A 16,765-nucleotide genomic window follows, 5' to 3' on the forward strand; every position below is an offset into this window, starting at 1 on the left:
TCTAGAGTCGTGGTCCTACACTGTCTGTTGTTTAATGTCTGGTTTCTGGAAGGGTATACATTTTTTTTTTCATTTGTTTGTTTTGGTTGCCTAATTGGCAATCCTTTCATGAGTGGAAGTAGAAGTTTTGAGATACTCATTCTTGGGAAAGAGACTGCAAGGCAGGCTTCCTGACCATTTTTGCATGGTTTGTATTTACTAGAACTATTACATTTCCATCGTGTAAGTGTGGGTTTTATGGTTAAACCCTCCCAAGTCTCGTGAATGATGGCATCTTTTCTCTGTGCAGGTTCTTTCCTGTGGAGATGTGATCCATGTAAAGATCCTTGGGGTTTTGGCACTTATCGATGAGGGTGCCACAGATTGGAAAATAATTGCTATCAATGTGAATGATCCCGAGGCTGAAAAATTTCATGGTAAGTCTAGATCTTCCCAGAAAACAGAAGTAAATCAGTGTGTCTTTGGCATTCCTAGAACTGAAAGGGAAATAACATAAAACACAGTTTGTGTATTTAGGTGTTGAGCGGTGTTTTAAAACTCTTTCTATAGACCACAGAGGTCAGTCTAAAATATTTTTGAATGAGCTGTGTCATATTGCTAGGAGGAGGAAGGCAAAAGAAAAATATGAGACAGACAAATGATATTTTGTATGAGATACAAAGAAATTTGCTGTGTCTATTCCTGCGTACTGCTTTCCCTTTCCTCTTCCTCTTCCCCTCCCCAACCTGCCCTTCCATTCTGTCTCCCCGCTTCCTCCTCCCTGGTTCTTTTTCCCCATGTGTTCTTCGTTCTTTGACTAGCTGCTTTGGTTCTATAAGCAACATGTTTACATGGCTAGTTCTTAATTTGTGTACTTTCTGTAATGACTTAGTTGTCACTTAGACAGACAGGGATTAAAACTTTCCTGATGATTCTTCTCTATTTCTTTTTTAATATTTTGTTTCTTCCTCAATTATCCTAGTAATTCTGAGTATCACATCTCAAGCTGTATTTATGTTGGAGGGACTCTTTCCCTGGGGATAGGTGAATAGGCATCTGCTCCCTTCTTCCAACAACAAACCTAAGTACATTCCACCGAAGTCCACCTTGGGGAGCCAGTGAGCTTATCAGGCTCCCTTCAGAGCATGGAGAGGGTTATTTACAGGCACATAGGTAACATGGAAGCAGCAGGAAGCCATCCTTGCATGGACGGTGACTTCGATAGAGAAGGAATGCCCTTCAGGTAACCTTTCACAGTCTGTAGCCCCTCTTGAGGGTAACAAGGGGATGTGTATATAGTTAAGGCAGAATTATACACCATAGCTGGGAGTAGAGGATCTGTTAAGGGTCCGATAACCATCTCTGCTGTCTTCCTTCAATGAGAGAACATCACCAGGCCCTGGTCCTGAGGATCCCCCACAAGGACTCACACTGCCCTGATGAAGGTGGCCACTGTCAGGCTTGGACGCAGCGTTATATAAAATTTGTCACTTCCCTGACTTCAAGCAGTGACTCCAGACTGCCTCGTGTAGAACTTAGGGTTTTGAAATCTCTTGCTTTCTCATCTATCACTGACAACCCAGCTCCTCACAGCCTTACTATTTGTCTGTAGATGTACAGTGTGTGCCTAGCATGTTTCTGGAAGCTTTGTGACAGGGTTTCTCTGTGTAGTTTTGGAGCCTGTCCTGGATCTCACTCTGTGGACCAGGCTGGCCTCGAACTCACAGAGATCCACCTGGCTCTGCCTCCCGAGGAGTGCTGGGATTAAAGGCATGCACCACCACCACCTGGGTACATTATATTCTTTAAATATTATTTGTTCATGCTTTGTCTCTTGGTTAAACTTAAAATTTAAAACTAGATGGAGTTTATAATGGTACTGCGTGCCATCAAGTGATCAGTTCGTTGATAAACTCTATTAAGTGATCAGCTCTGCATGGGCTCCTCTGAGCCTGCTGCACAGCCGTCACAGGCTCCTCTTTGTGTCCCCCCAGGCCGTGTCTGCGGCTATAGTCTTCGATGTTGCTTTTTTATTATTTTTATTTTCATTGTTAGCTCCCTCCAATTACAGTTTTTGAGTGGAGAGATGGTGGGTTTCCATGGGTTTTTTTTATAACTCCTCCTATAAGTTAACCCTCCCCCATTTTTCCTACCCTCCTTGTCTTTCCTTTTTAAGCCTTTTCTGCCCTCAGCATTCTACATCACTGCTTTTATTTCCCCTATTATCTACTACTCATCCCTGAAGAATACCCCTCAACACACCCAATGACCCCTAGCTAGTTCCCTGGCTTCCACTTGTGCCCCTAGTGACACAAAACACAAGCTTGGAAGCCAGGCTCTCCACTTGAGAGAGACCATGCAGAGTTTGTGTTCTGGTCTGGGTGACCTCACTAAGCAGAGTATTTTCCAGTTCTACCCATTTACATGCAGGTTTCATGATCTTAACTTGTTTACAGCTGAGTGATATTCCACTCTGTATACGTACCACACATTCCTTCTCCATTCTCCTCATGGTGGACATCTAAGTTAATTCTATTTCCTAGCAATGCATAGAGGGCCATTGAACAGGTATGTGCACACGTCTACGCAGTAGGACATCGAGTCCATTGGGTGTGTGCCCAGGAGTATTTTCGCTGGGACAGACTACAGTCCTGTGGCTGGTTTCCTGAGAAGCTTCTAGACTGATTCCACAGTGGTGCACTAGTCTCCACTCCCACTGACAGTGCACAGGAGCTTGCCTAGGTCCGCTCTGGCATCCCTTACCATTTCTGTTCTGATGATGCTCTTTGACTAGGTTGAGATCGACTCTTAAAGTACTTTTAATTTGTGCACTAGTCTGGAAGCTTTTAAAATATCCTCCCCTTTTCTCTGCCTACCAAGGCAAAGGCCGAGAGCAGATGCAGATGCGTCCTTGCAGGTAGTCAGGCAAGATGGTAACTTTAAGGGGCACAGTCACAGCGCTGTCTGTGAGGATGTGGCTGGCTGCAGTTCCAGTGTGCTACATGAAACCAGGGCATCCAGCCAGGGCAGTTAGAGTCTCGGGCCCTCCTGTGCTATGCTCACCCATTTGTCTGATGAGGGGTCAGTGGTTGTTGTTATATATCTTCTATATGACCGGGGTGAGGGGGTCTGCATTCTTTGTTCTAGTATTCGATAAGTTTGTGGGCCTGCTTCCTCCTTTTTGTGTGTGTGTGGGGAGGATATCTTGGTGACTTGATAGTTAGTTCTATTTGTAGTTCTTTGAGGGACCTCGATTATAATTTATACAGTGACTGAGCTAACTAACACTCCCCCCAGCTGACCAGTAAGTGGCACTTTTTATTGGTGTAAGTTGATGACTGTTTTGTGCCTTGTGCTGTGTGCTGGATAGGCATTGGTGGATTCCCTGCAGGAGAATGATAAGAATAATGCCTTAGCCCTGGCGGAGCTAAGTACTGCGTTGCAAATCGGGTCCACTTAGTCCAAGAAACAGCCTGAAAGCTATTGTGCCATAGGACACAGAGTAATTTAAAGCAGGGTACAGCCTGACCACAACATATTTATCTATATATCTCTTACTATATTAATAGAGACATGCTTGTGGGTTTTCCAAGAGTGATTTTGTTTATAATGAAATTGCTGCTTTCATTTTATCCAATGGAAAACATGTGCAGACTTTGGTAGGCTACAGTGTGCCACTTTGTGTTTCTAGTTTTTAGCTTTGACGTGACTGATCTGGAAGAAGCCAGTGCATGAGAGAACATGTTTCACTTAGCAAAATCTATTTTTCCTGGCTGGATGAATGTATTCTTAACATTAGTAGCCGGGCATAGCAGCTTATATCTACAAACCCGAACACTTGAAAGGCTGAAACAAGAAGATCACTGTGAGTTGCAGGTCAACATGGACTACACAGTGAGTCTCATTTAAAAAATTAACACTACTATCAAGTTTCACATTCTGTAGATGTATCGGACACTGACATTTTTTAAAGGCTAAAGAAAGTTTGAAATTAAATGAAATACCCCTCCTCCCTGATAGAAAATTGGTCTCTTTTTTTTTTTTTTTGGCTCATTAACACTTGGGGCGCACTGAGACTATTTAATCAACTGTAATTAGTTTCTAGTCCTTAATGCTTCATAATGGTACCCTAATGGCCTGAAAGAGTTAATAAGACTCCCTGGGCACCTAATTGCACTGGAGATGACTGGGCTATTAGAGATAATAATGCTAGGTTAAGAAATAACCAAGTTCAGAGCTTTTTAAGAAAACTGAAGTGGGGTTCTGTCTTGGTTTGATTAACCACCTGAGGACCTTAGTAGGGCTTGGCAGCTCACCCATTTCTAATGGTTTTGTTTTTAACTAAATGAAAACTGTTGTCTTTTGTCCGGTAAGAACTTTGGCCTATCAGGTGATTTTATACTTTTGAAAAATGAAAGCCTAAAAACTAAAACTTAAAATCAGAACAATTATGTTGATTTTGGTACATTCTGAATGAGTAATTTACCTGAGGAACTTATTTTACAGTGAGGGAGTTTGAAATATTTTTCAAAGGCCAGCATCAAAATTGTCCTCAAGTTAACAGAGTTTTTAAGTGTTTCAAATGTATAGAATTTGAACACACATTTAGGAAAATTTAAACATCACATAAACTTCATGGGTCCTTTTCTTGTCTTTCAGGGCAGGAATGAACGTGTGGAAAGCGCATCAGTTTGGCTATAGATTCTCTTTCTATGTAAACATGTCTAGTGCCTCTACCACTTACAAAATAATCAAGTTAATATGTGTTTGCTTTTCTTCTTCCTAGAGCACAATTTAATAGTGTTGTTGGAATGACGTTTTGTCGTTGGAAGACGAAGTAGAAGGAGGGGAGCTAGGTTGGCATAGCAGTCCTGAGCAGAGTGTCTCTGCTGACGGTTGTAGCCAGTGTTCCTTCTCCCTCCCTGCACTCTTGGGCTCCGGAAGGGCAGTGCATCACTGTTGGACTTCTAGAGCCCTAGTGTGTGCTGAGCTCACCAGAGGAAGGGAGAATTAATGACTTAAACAAAATAAAACTTCAGCCATTCAAATCCAGTCTAGTTCCAGACCCCGGGAACTTCACTGCTGTGCCTCCTTGGTCTTCTAAAGCAGAGTTAGTTTAGTGTATCTGTAACTTCTGGGGGTGGTGACCATTTTCCCGGAGGCAGTAATGATAATTAGAAGTGATAATTAGAAGTCAGCTAGAGAGGTAGCTCCTTTGATGTCTGTTCTTTTGAGTTCATTAATGGTGGAGAGGCTTGGGTGTAGGGGAGAGGGTGTGGTGCGTATCATTAGCAATTAATTACTGGGAATCTGTTGCTTTTTTTTATTTTTTAACCTTGACCGCTGTAGCTTTTAGGGCTTTGGTCATATTCCTATGATGCAGTAACATGGGGGAAGTCTAAGTTCTAAAATGTTCCCATTTGCCTGGGAAAGTCATGTGTGCATCTTCCCCCAACCCTAGTGCCTCCATCCTACAGCTGTGGGTTGGCCTCTTATCCGTTTCCCATTTCTGAGTTCCTTCCAGCAATACCTTTCACCTGTCTTCCTCGGAAGCAAACCGAGCTGTCTTGAGGGTCATTGCTGAAGGGAAGTTTATTGAAATTATTAGCAGTGTATCAACTACACACACTGATGCTGTTTGCTGTGGGGTTTTCAGAGCTGTATACATTGCAGAATTATAGCTTCAACTATGGGATCGTGAGAGATTTCTTGGGAGCACAGCATGCTTCTTAATCTGTCTAAGGGAGACTCCTAAGTGTTAGAACTGGCGATTCAGGGGCAGTCTTGACACCATGCCTGTCTGTTCTTGTAGCCACTTTGCAATATGCTTCAAATAAAATTGCATTAGGAAGGCATTGAAATGTCTGTGCACAGGCCCTGGTATGGTTTTCATTTGCAGGGTCATGCAGAGTTCCTTGTTAACTAGTAATGAATGTATTTTTGTAAAGAATCCATTAACTCTTTTTGAGAGTGTTTCCTAATGTATTTAGATTTACAGAGAGACTTAGAATAGTATTAATTTCCATTTCCATGTGGTGAGTATATTTAGTATCGGTTTTTACTTGAGAAGAGTCGACTTTGTGGGGCAGGGAGGAGAACGGAGAATGGAAGGAGAGCACAGTGATGGGATCGCTCGAAGCCCTGTGCGTTAGACATAAGCGTCTGGAAAGGCCTGGCAACATGAGCATCTTCGGAGGTCCTGAGTAAGCCCAAACAGTTAAGGAATCATTCTCTGAGCAGGAGCCTCTGCTTGTGGTGCAGAAGATGTGGTGAGCATTAGGGATTGAGTGGTGTTCCTTGTGAATATTTATGAGCAGCATTAAAAACACATGCTCTTGCGTCCCGTGGATTTTGTGTAGAGGGGCTGGTTGTACACATGTCTAGCTCAATTTCCTGTTTTGTTTTGTTTTTAATCCTTTTACATAACAGAAGCAAAGGAATGGCATTACACTTATATTACTGGGTTTTGCCTAAATATGAAAATTCCTCAGTGGGATATATGCCTTCTTTTCCTTGTGTTAAGGATTGGTGTGAATAACCCAGATAAAAGCAGCATGGTTTTCCCTTCAAATCTCTGTTAAGTACAGGTGTTCTCAGTTGGTGAGGGTGAACAGTAAGATTAAGTGTAACATTCTGTGCTGCCTCTGTGTACTATCCAGTATAGCATAAGTACTAAATTTCTTATTTTTTGAATTGACACATAAGGGGATGTATATGTATTAAGAAACAAAAATGGACATTTTGAATGAAATCTGAATATACCTCCAAAATAGGTATATTTTCATTGATTTCAACAGGAGAAAAACATTCATTTTATACTTGGATTTTTGACATTATAACTGTAGGTCTTTCTTTAGTGTCATGCATATTACCTTATTTTTATATCTGTGACATTTGTCATCTACATGTCCTTGCTAAGTCACCAATATATAATCTATTACTCATTTTCTCATTTTGACCTCACAAGTATCTCAGATCTGTTCTTGCCTTTGCATTGCCCTAAACGGCCCTATCTTGCTTTTCTGTTGAAGCAGTGTTCTCTTGTCTCAGCATCCTGAAACTAAAATTTACCTTCTGCATTATTTATCAAACTGATTTTAGAGAAATCTTATTTTGGAGGAAGGTAGACAACCTTCCCACTCTCTTTTTACAAAGACATCCAAATTCTCTACGTTTGAAAAGTCATTTGATTTCCTAGCTCCAGGAGTCCAGTCGAAGAGAGAGAAGAGGGATTCTATGAGCAAGGGGCATCAAGATCATGATGGGGAAAAGTACAGAGACAACCAAACCAAACTAGTGGGAACTCGTGAACTTTAGACCAACAGCTGTGGAGTCTCCATGGGACTGGACTAGGCCCTCTGCTAGACTGTTGTGTAGCTTGATCTGCTTGCTTAAGGGCCCCCCTGGAAGTAGGATCAGGATCCATCCCTGGTGCATGACCTGGCGTTTTGCAGCCCACTACCTATGGTGGGACACCTTGCACAGCCTTGAGGCGGGGGGTGGGGGTGGGGGTGGGGCTGGACCTGCCTCTACTGAAATGTATAAGGCTTTATTGACTCCCCATGTGAGGCGTGAGGCCTTACATTGTTGAAGAAGGGAATGGGGGTGAGTTGGGAGGGGCTAGGGGGTAGAAGGAGGGAAGCAAAGGGGATCTGTGGTTGGTATGTAAAATGAATAAAAAAAATTCTTACTTTAAAAAAAAGAGAGAGAGAGAAGTCATTTGATACTTTGCACTGTTGTTGGGATGTTTACTGTGTAAACTCCCCCAACACCTGGCATCTCCCATCTCCTACGGATGCCAGGTTCTTCTATAGCAGGTGACTTTGCAGATGCATCCCATCACTGAAATGTTCTTTGTCTACATGGAAGCACCTTATCTTTCAAGAGCCATCTCTCATCCAAGTGACCTTGATTCTGTAAGGCAAACATAATCTGTCCCCCACAAACACCATTTTGTTTAATTCAGCTAAACGTTTGGTTTCCTGTTTGTCGTTTGTTTCTGTGTCTTCCCATCTATCTCAATTGTGAACTCCTTGAAGAGTAGGACTATCATTTGCTTTGTTTGATTATTTGAGGCACAATCTCATGTATCCCCAGCCGGCCTCAAACTTGCTATGTAGCTGAGGATGACTTTGAACTTCTGATCCTCTGGATTCTACCTCCCAAATGCTGGGATTATGGGTGTGGACTACATATGAAACGACGTATGAAGTTTATGAAACTCAAACTTGCTTGTGCATACTAGCTGAACAGGTGAGCACTACTAACTGAGCTGCATCCCTAGCACTACATATATTACATACAGTCACTGCACTTTAAATAGAGAGTTTAAGGGGTTCTGACAACAGTGTATGATATCTGTTCTTATATCTTAAATTAACCCGTTTCTATAAATCTATACCTTGCCACATGGCTCACTGGTATCTTACATCATGCTTCTCCTCGTGGCGCCTGGCAGCATCTCTCTGCCTCAGCCTTCCACCTCCCAGAATTCTCCTCTCTCCTTATCCCGCATACACTATACTTCCTGTCTGACTACTGGCCAATCAGTGTTTTATTTATCGATCAATCAGAGCAACGCATTTGCAGCATCCCCAGCAACTATCCTTTCTGTCCTGATAGTCTTCTGTGGAACTTGCATTGGTGTAGTCTGGTGTCAGTGATCTAACAGGCATCCTGTGGTTGAAGCATAGCCTTCAGAATATGACTTCTTGCTCTTGTACATGTTCTGGAGAGTCATGCTGGGCAGAGTAGTGTGTTCTATTTTATCACTGGATGGAACTCTGTGGTATCCATACACAGTGGTGTCACTGGTGAATGAACATTTGGATTTTCAATTTGGGGCTGATATGGACATTGAAGTCTTGATAGGAAATATGTTTTCATTTCCTATATGGAAATACTCAGGTAAATAGGATTATTGAGTTAGATGTAATTATAAGACAATTATTGTAAGCTGGTGAGCTGTCTGTCCAAGTGTATTGATGCCTTTCACAAGTATATGAAACAGCAAGTGTACTTTAAAAATAATAAAATACCTTTTAAAAATTAAAAGAACTGCTGGATGGTGGTGGCTCATGCCTTTAATCCCAGCACTTGGAAGGCAGAGGCAGAGGCAAGTAGATCTCTGTGAGTTCGAGGCCAGCCTGGTCCACAGAACGAGTTCCAGGACAGCCAGAGCTACATAGAGAAACCTTGTCTTGAGAAACCAAAATGATAATGATAATGATAATAATAATAATAATAATAATAATAATAATAATAAATTAGGAGAAATGCGCACATATTTAAGGATTGTTTTGTATCCATAGTTCCCATTTCCATGCCCACTCACTCCCTTCCGGAAAGCCCCTAGGTCCACATCTCCGTCTGATCTCATTTCCCTTCAGTGTGTCATAGCCCAGTGCTGCCGGTGGTAAACTTTCCTTATCTTAATTCAGACACATGCCAAGAAAAAAATTATAAGAACTAAATTTGCATTTCCTTTTCATTTGGAAATATAGTTTCACTGGATACAGTGTTTCAAGTTAATAGGTTTTATTTTCTAAGTTCCATAAAACACATGCCTGCCTTCCCCTTCCCCATGTCTGTTTCTTCTCTCTGTCGTTTCTAACATGTCAGCAGGCATTTGTGTCATAAAAGTACAGTTTTTCTCAGACCGATTTAAAGAGTCTATTTATAGCCATAGCGTCAGACCACACGCCTATTGTTTGTTTCTGTGAGACTGGGTTTTGGAGGGCTCTGTGTCTTTGTTACTGTTTGCTTTTGGAGTCCAGCATGTTTTTTTCTGTGCTATGCTACCGGGTCCTTTTGTCTGTGTTTACCTTGCTGGGTCTTGTTGAATTTGAGAAATTTATGCTGCTAGCTTTTTTACACTTTTTTTTTTCACTTATTTCTTACCTTTCTTCTGAGCTTTGTGATACCTGTACTTTACATCACTTTTTACCATTTCCCAGATAACTAAAGCCATTTTCATTACATAAACTTTTGTCTGTGCTATTTCTCAGACCAGGTCATTTCTACTGCTGCGTCCTGTGGGCCCCTGACATTTATTATTTCATCATGTCTAAGCTTGTCTGTTAAGAGCTGAGTTTCCACTCCAGACACTATCTCAACTGCTTCTTCTTTATTTTTATTGTTTTATAGTTCCCTTTCCTCAGATAAGATTCATTTGCATTCATATAGTGTTATATTTCCTGAAGGTCTTTCAACATATTCACAGTAACTACCTAATATTTTAAAACAATCTGTAACTAAAGCATATGGATGGAGTTCTCAGGACCACAGGTTCCACTGTGGATGGATTTACTGTGGTGACTGGTTATGGGGGTCATCTTAGGATTAATTTCTGTCAGCTACTTTTTACTTGATGCAGACCTTAGAACCTTAGAATTACTCCAGTATGCTCAGGACAGCCCCAGTCTTATTTTCAACCGTAGAGTCAGACCCATACACCCATTGTTTTGTTCTGTTGGACTGGGTTTCAGAGCCCTATGGCTTTGTTACTGTTCACTTGTTGGGTTGATTCTGTTGTTTGTCTCTCTCTTCTCACACATTATCTGCTTTACTGTGAGTTCATTGTGGTGGCGTGCTAAGACATGCTTTCAGAATCTTCTCTTCCTTAGCGATCTCTGTTTCCCCCAAAGTAAAATTCTCAGTTGAGGAATGTTCATAATTGTCAGTGGTTTGGTTTAAGTTCTAGAACTGAGTGAAAGTCTCATCTGCTGTACTTACATGAAAAGATACACCCTTTGTTCTAAATGTGTTTTTTAAATTATTGTTTAATTCAGACACATGCCAAGAAAAAAATTATAAGAACTAAATTGGGACTCAGGGGGTAAAGGCGCTTCCCAACAAGCTTGATGACCTGAGCTCAATCCTTGTGGCCCACATGGAAAGAGAAAATGACTCATTAGTTGTCCTCTGCTTCCCAGACATGTGCCACCATGGCATGTGTGTACACACATATGGTTGATCATGAAGTAAGAAATTAATTTATAATTAGTTAAGTGTCTACCTTGGTGGTCCAGTGCCTGTGTAGCATGTGTGCAGGAGGTCCTGGTTCAGTCTCCAACATTATCTTTTTAGTTTAGAAATTCATTTTGTGTCTGCTCTTCAGTGTCAACAAGTAAAACCTATGTTTGTAGAAAATATTTTGAGCCGGGCGGTGGTGGCACATGCCTTTAATCCCAGCACTTGGGAGGCAGAGGCAGGCGGATCTTTGTGAGTTTAAGGCCAGCCTGGGCTACCAAGTGAGTTCCAGGAAAGGCACAAAGGTACACAGAGAAACCCTGTCTTGGAAAAAAAAAGAAAAGAAAAGAAAAGAAAAAAATATTTTGAATAGTTAATATGCATGTATATGTGTGTTGTGTGTGTCCACATCCCTTTTGTATGTGTTATTTTTAGCATATGTTTAGAGCAGTGAGTGCCTAGCTATATTTATTTCTCAGTAGTAGTGTAGACTGCAAAAACTGTTAATATTAGTTAAAATGTTTATGTTTATAATACCTCTCTAAATCATTAATTCATGTTTTTATTTCAAAAGATAACAGAGTAGAAGGCTATAGATTTTCCTCTTAAGTAGAATCATGGCTGCATCCATAGGTAAAATTTTAGGATGTCTAAGAAATGGTAATTCATATTTGGCAACTGACACAATTTTTTTGACTCAAATAACTGTTAAATAAGTAGAGGAGCTATTAACTAACGGCCCTCCTCAAATGGAAAGCCAATTTTAGGTTCTGTGTCATCTGCAAAGGTAGAACGGTAGGTTTTAATTAAGGTGTTTTCGATTTATTTCTTTGTTTTTATAGAAACATAAATCAAGTTAAAAATAAAATAAAAAACTTGGACTTAGAAGGACTCGGGCTTTGGATCTGTCTGTTATTACAGTTTGTTATTGTCTCTTCTGCTTTTTAGCTGGTACCTCAAACAATTCTGCAATTTTCAGTGACTTTGTGTAGGTGGTATGATACTTTGGAAAGCACTGTGTTATCATTTTAATATAAAAATTCTACAGAGACTACTTATTAATTAAAGTTTTAAATTTGGACATATCTCTGTTATAAAGGAATCATAGTTTTAGACGGTTAAGTTACGACACCCTATAAAAGCTGTATTTAAAACCTGGGGTGAGCCAGGCATGCTGGCACACACATTTAATCCCAACAAGTCTTTGTAAGTTGGAGGCCAGCCTGATCTACATAGTGAGTTTCAGGATAGCTGGGGCTACATAGAAAGACCCTGTCTCAAAACCAACCAAACAAACAAAAAGCCCCTTTGGTAAGTCTTTTTGCTCTTCTGTGTTTTAGATTATTACTTTATGGAGTTTTTGGTATTCTATTTCCCCTCAGATGGAGATCCTTCCCTCTCACCTCCTCACTTACTCTCTACCTAACCTCTGTGGTTCTACAGATTGTAACGTGCTTAATGAAGACTTATCAGCTAATATCCACATATAAGTCAATACATATCATATTTGTCTTTTGGGGTCTGGGTTACATCACCCAGAATGATTTTTTTCTAGTTCTATACATTTATCTATGAATTTCATGATTTTGTAACAGCTGAGTAATGTTCCATTGTGTCAATGTACTACATTGTCTTTATCCCTTCATCTATTGACAGATATATAGTCTGTTTCCAGTTTCTGGCTATTATGAATAGCCATGAATGAACATGGCTGAGTGTAGTAGGATGTAGAGTACTTTGTGTAAATAAATGCCCAAGAGTGGCATAGTTGGGTCTTAAGTAGATAGATTCCCAGCTTCCTGAGGAATACAACACTGATTTCCATAGTGGCTGTACAAATTTGCAGTGGATGAGTGTTTTCCTTACCCTACATTTTTGCAGGCATAAACTGTCATTTGTTTTATTGATCTTGGCCATTTTGATTGTTGTAGTTTTGATTTGCATTCCCCTGATGACCAAAGATGTTGACTGTTTCATTAAGTATTTCTCAGCCATTTATGTTTCATCCTTTGAGACTTCTGTTTAGTTCTGTACCCTATTTTTAATTGGGTGATTTGGTTTTTGATGTCTTTTTTTTTAAAGTTATTTGTTTATTTTAGATATTACTCCTATCAGATGTATAGTTGGTAAGTAACTTTTCCCTTTCCCTCATTCTTTCTTTCTTCATTCATTCATTCATTCATTCATTCATTCATTCATTCATTCATTTATTGGTTTTGTTTGTTTGCTTGTTTCTCTGTGTAGCTTTGAGCCTTTCCTGGAACTTGCTTTGTAGACCAGGCTGGCCTCAAACTCACAGAGATCCACCTGCCTCTGCCTCCCGAGTGCTGGGATTAAAGGCGTGTGCCACCACCACCCGGCTCTTTTCCCATTCTTTAGGCTACTGCTTTGTTCAAATGATGGTGTCCTTTGCCATGGAGAAGTTTTTCAGTGTCCTGAGGTACCATTTATTAATTGTTGATTTTAGTGCCTGTACTATCAGTGTTTTGTTCAGAAAGGCTTTTCCTGTGCCAATGAGTTCAAGACTATTCCTCACTTTCTCTTTTATTAGGTTCAGTATATCTGGTCTTATTTTGGGTCCTTGATCCATTTGAAGTTGAGTTTTGTGCAGGATGATGAATATAGATCTATTTATGTTCTTTCATATGCAGCTATCCAGTTTGCCCGGCACCATTGGTTAAAGATGCTGTCTTTTTTTCCACTGTGTATTTCTGGCTTCTTTATCAAAAATCAGGAGTCTCTAGGAATGTGGATTTATATCTAGGTCTTCAGTTCAATTGCCATTTATCAGTGTGTGTGTTTTTATGCCAGTACCATGTTTTTATTACTATAGCTCTGTAGTAGAATTTTAAATAAGGGATGGTGGTACTTCCCATGTTCTGTTTTTGTTTCTTTAATTTTATGTTTTAGCTATTCTAGGTTTTTTTTGTGTGTTTCCATATAAAACTGAGAATTATCCTTTCAAATTCTGTGAAGAATTGTGTTGGAATTTTGATGGGGATTGCATTGAATCTGTAGATTGCTTTGAGTAGGATGGCCATTTTGACTATATTAATCCTACCTATCCATGAGCATAGGAGATCTTTCCATCTTCTGATATCTTCTTCAATTTCTATCTTCAATGGTGTAGACATTCTCTCTCTCTCTCTCTCTCTCTCTCTCTCTCTCTCTCTCTCTCTCTCTCCCTCCCTCCCTCCCTTCCTCCCCCCACTCTCTTCTTTTGGTTGCTTTTTTTTGAGGCAGAGTCTCTCTACATAGTCCTAGCTGTTCAGGAACATGACATGTAGACCAGGCTGGCCTCCAAATCACAAGAGATTTATTGGTTGTAGTATTAAGGCAACTCCACGTAGTTAAAAGGGAGGTTTGTTTTATGGGGTAACTTACAAGTAAATGGATAGATTACAGGGTCCAAGAAAGGTGTAGTGCAGTCTGGTGGTGTTCTCTAGAGAACTCTGCTCGGTCTACCTCCAGCGTCCAGGATCCAGGAACTATGAGAGCCAGCGGATCTCAGGTCTTAAGGGCTCCTGTCTTGGCTCCGCCTTGTAGGCAGGCCAGTTACCAAAGCCTCAGTGGTGGTAGTGCTTCCAGGTCAAAGCTGAACAGCTACCCACTGCAGAGATCTACCTGCCTCTGCTTCACAAATGCTGAGATTAATGTGCACCACATGCTCTGCCTTTTACGTTTCTTACTAGGTCTTCTGCTTCATTTTCTCCTCTCTACAGGGTGGTGGTTTCTCCACCTGGCAGATGGAAAGGTCTCCTTCCAACATGTATGCCCCTGCCCTGAACCAATTCAACATAAAAGCCAAAGTCCTTAGCATGACCCTGAGAGTTGTGGGTGACAAGTATGTGGCTGCCCCTCCCTTCTCACAAGCTCCATTGTTCACTGAGTTCTGGCCACAGGACTTTGGTTTTCCCATCCTCAAATATTAAAGCACACTTGGACCTCACGATATTTTTCCTTTCTGTCTTTCCCCTTAAAAACACTAATGGCAGAAATCTGAATAGTTGCTCCTACAGTTCATACAAGACTCCTTTGAAGAAGCTGGAGAGGTGACTCAGTGGCTAAGAGCACTGGATGCTCTTCATGGGACCATGGTTTGAGTCCCAGCACCCACATGGCAGCTCACAACTGTTGGTAACCCCAGTCCCAGGGGGTCCAAAAGGCCCTTTCATGCCTCCACAGGCACTAGGTATACATACGGTGCACATGTAGGTAAACACACTCACACACCTAAAATAAAAATGAAAATTAAGCCATCTTTTTAAAGAAGAGTTCACTGAAGTGCGTTTTATATGAACTTGACTTCTGTTATGTAAGATGCTGTTCCCACTTACTGGCTCAGCAGTCTGCATGCATTGGAGATGTTTGGTTTTTCCTCTTACTCAGCTGCTTTATTACCCAGCCCTAAATTGTTGACAGATGTTTTTAGTAACCACTTTTATTGGGTTCTTTCAGAACATTCAAAATTAATTTCACGGAAGCCAACACTTTTGTATTAATAGATTCACCTGCTTACATGATATTTAGTTAAATCCTCTACTGAAAACACAGATACTGTTGCAGAATGCCTCAGGAAGAGGCCACCTGAGACTTGGCAAAGATAAAACCCAACTGATGGTGGGGGACACGAGTACTTCCTTCTAGAGGGTTCTCACCAGACTCAGCATACACTACAGTTAGAATACTTTACACAGTGCAGAATCTTTGTTAATTAGTTCAGTAAAGTGATAAGTTGAAGTTCAATTAAAAGGGCTTAATTGCTACAGAAGAGAAACTGAGGTATATTTAGCTTGATTTTATAAATAGGTACTTCCAGGTTCTCCTTGCTTATTGATGGAGTAGACCATCTTTGCACTAAATGACATAATTGTCTACTTTATAAAGTTTCACATAAAACCTTAAAAGTAAGAATAAATGGCTACTAGAAAATTGCTACTTTTCTTTAAAATGGCATAAATTATAAAAATGCATCTGGCAGAGAAGTGCAGCAGATGGACAGTGGTGCCGATTAGGCATTATGGATGAGCACCACATCACTGAGTTATATTCCTAAAATGACAACAGGAGACAGCATTATGTTGTGCAGATTTTACCATAGTAGAAAAGAAAAGTATAAACACATCTGCATTTGTTTTTAATACCTTTGGCTGGACAATGTTTCAATGCAACGGGAAGAAAAACAGGTTAAGAATTAAATGTCTCATGGTTTGTATGGTGCAGCTTCTGTCACACATTTTAGCAAATGTGTTCAGTTCTCTTTACTGTAGTTTGCTTATGATTAACACATATGTATTCTGTAGACCATGGGTCCGCTTATCAATTCTAGGTGCAATGTTTCATGCTTTCAGAAAAGTAATTCACTGAGTTGGATTTCTGGCTGGACATTTGCTATTGAGGTTTTAAAAATGTTAAAATTGCATGCTTCCGATTTTGTCTGAGTTTTTTGTTGTTTATGAAAATGCAGCTGTTTTCTCCTGGGATGTAATTAATTGAGAATTGGCAAGTTTAGCTTCTTCTGGAGGTTTATACTTCTTTTTGGCATTATTAAATGTTTGACATTTTTAATTGCTGGTGTCTTAAAGGTCCCCTCCATGAGTTCTGAGCAAAGAACTTCCTAGGCTGAAAAGGGTATTGGATAATTAGCTTCTTTCTTTGAAATTGGTGAGTTAAAGATAATCAAACATTTTATACAGTAGGATAAAAACCAGTGGATTGGGTGAGGTACAGGGATAGAGTCATCAATCAGATTGAAGTATAAGAAATTATTTTGGAAATTAAAGTACATTTCTAGTTATTTGAGTTTAGTATGCTA

At 40.4% G+C, this 16,765-nt stretch overlaps 1 protein-coding gene across 1 annotated transcript in view; it reads left to right on the plus strand.

Moving 5' to 3' along the window:
* The window catches only part of Ppa2 (inorganic pyrophosphatase 2), a 78,743-nt gene that overhangs the window by 46,443 nt on the left and 15,535 nt on the right, over positions 1-16,765 (plus strand). The window contains 1 exon segment of the mRNA XM_028857203.2: positions 290-416. Within this exon segment, the coding sequence (XP_028713036.1) occupies positions 290-416 (127 nt within the window).

The sequence above is a fragment of the Peromyscus leucopus genome, chromosome 6, assembly GCF_004664715.2.
Source record: "Peromyscus leucopus breed LL Stock chromosome 6, UCI_PerLeu_2.1, whole genome shotgun sequence".
In the NCBI taxonomy this organism is placed as follows: domain Eukaryota; kingdom Metazoa; phylum Chordata; class Mammalia; order Rodentia; family Cricetidae; genus Peromyscus; species Peromyscus leucopus.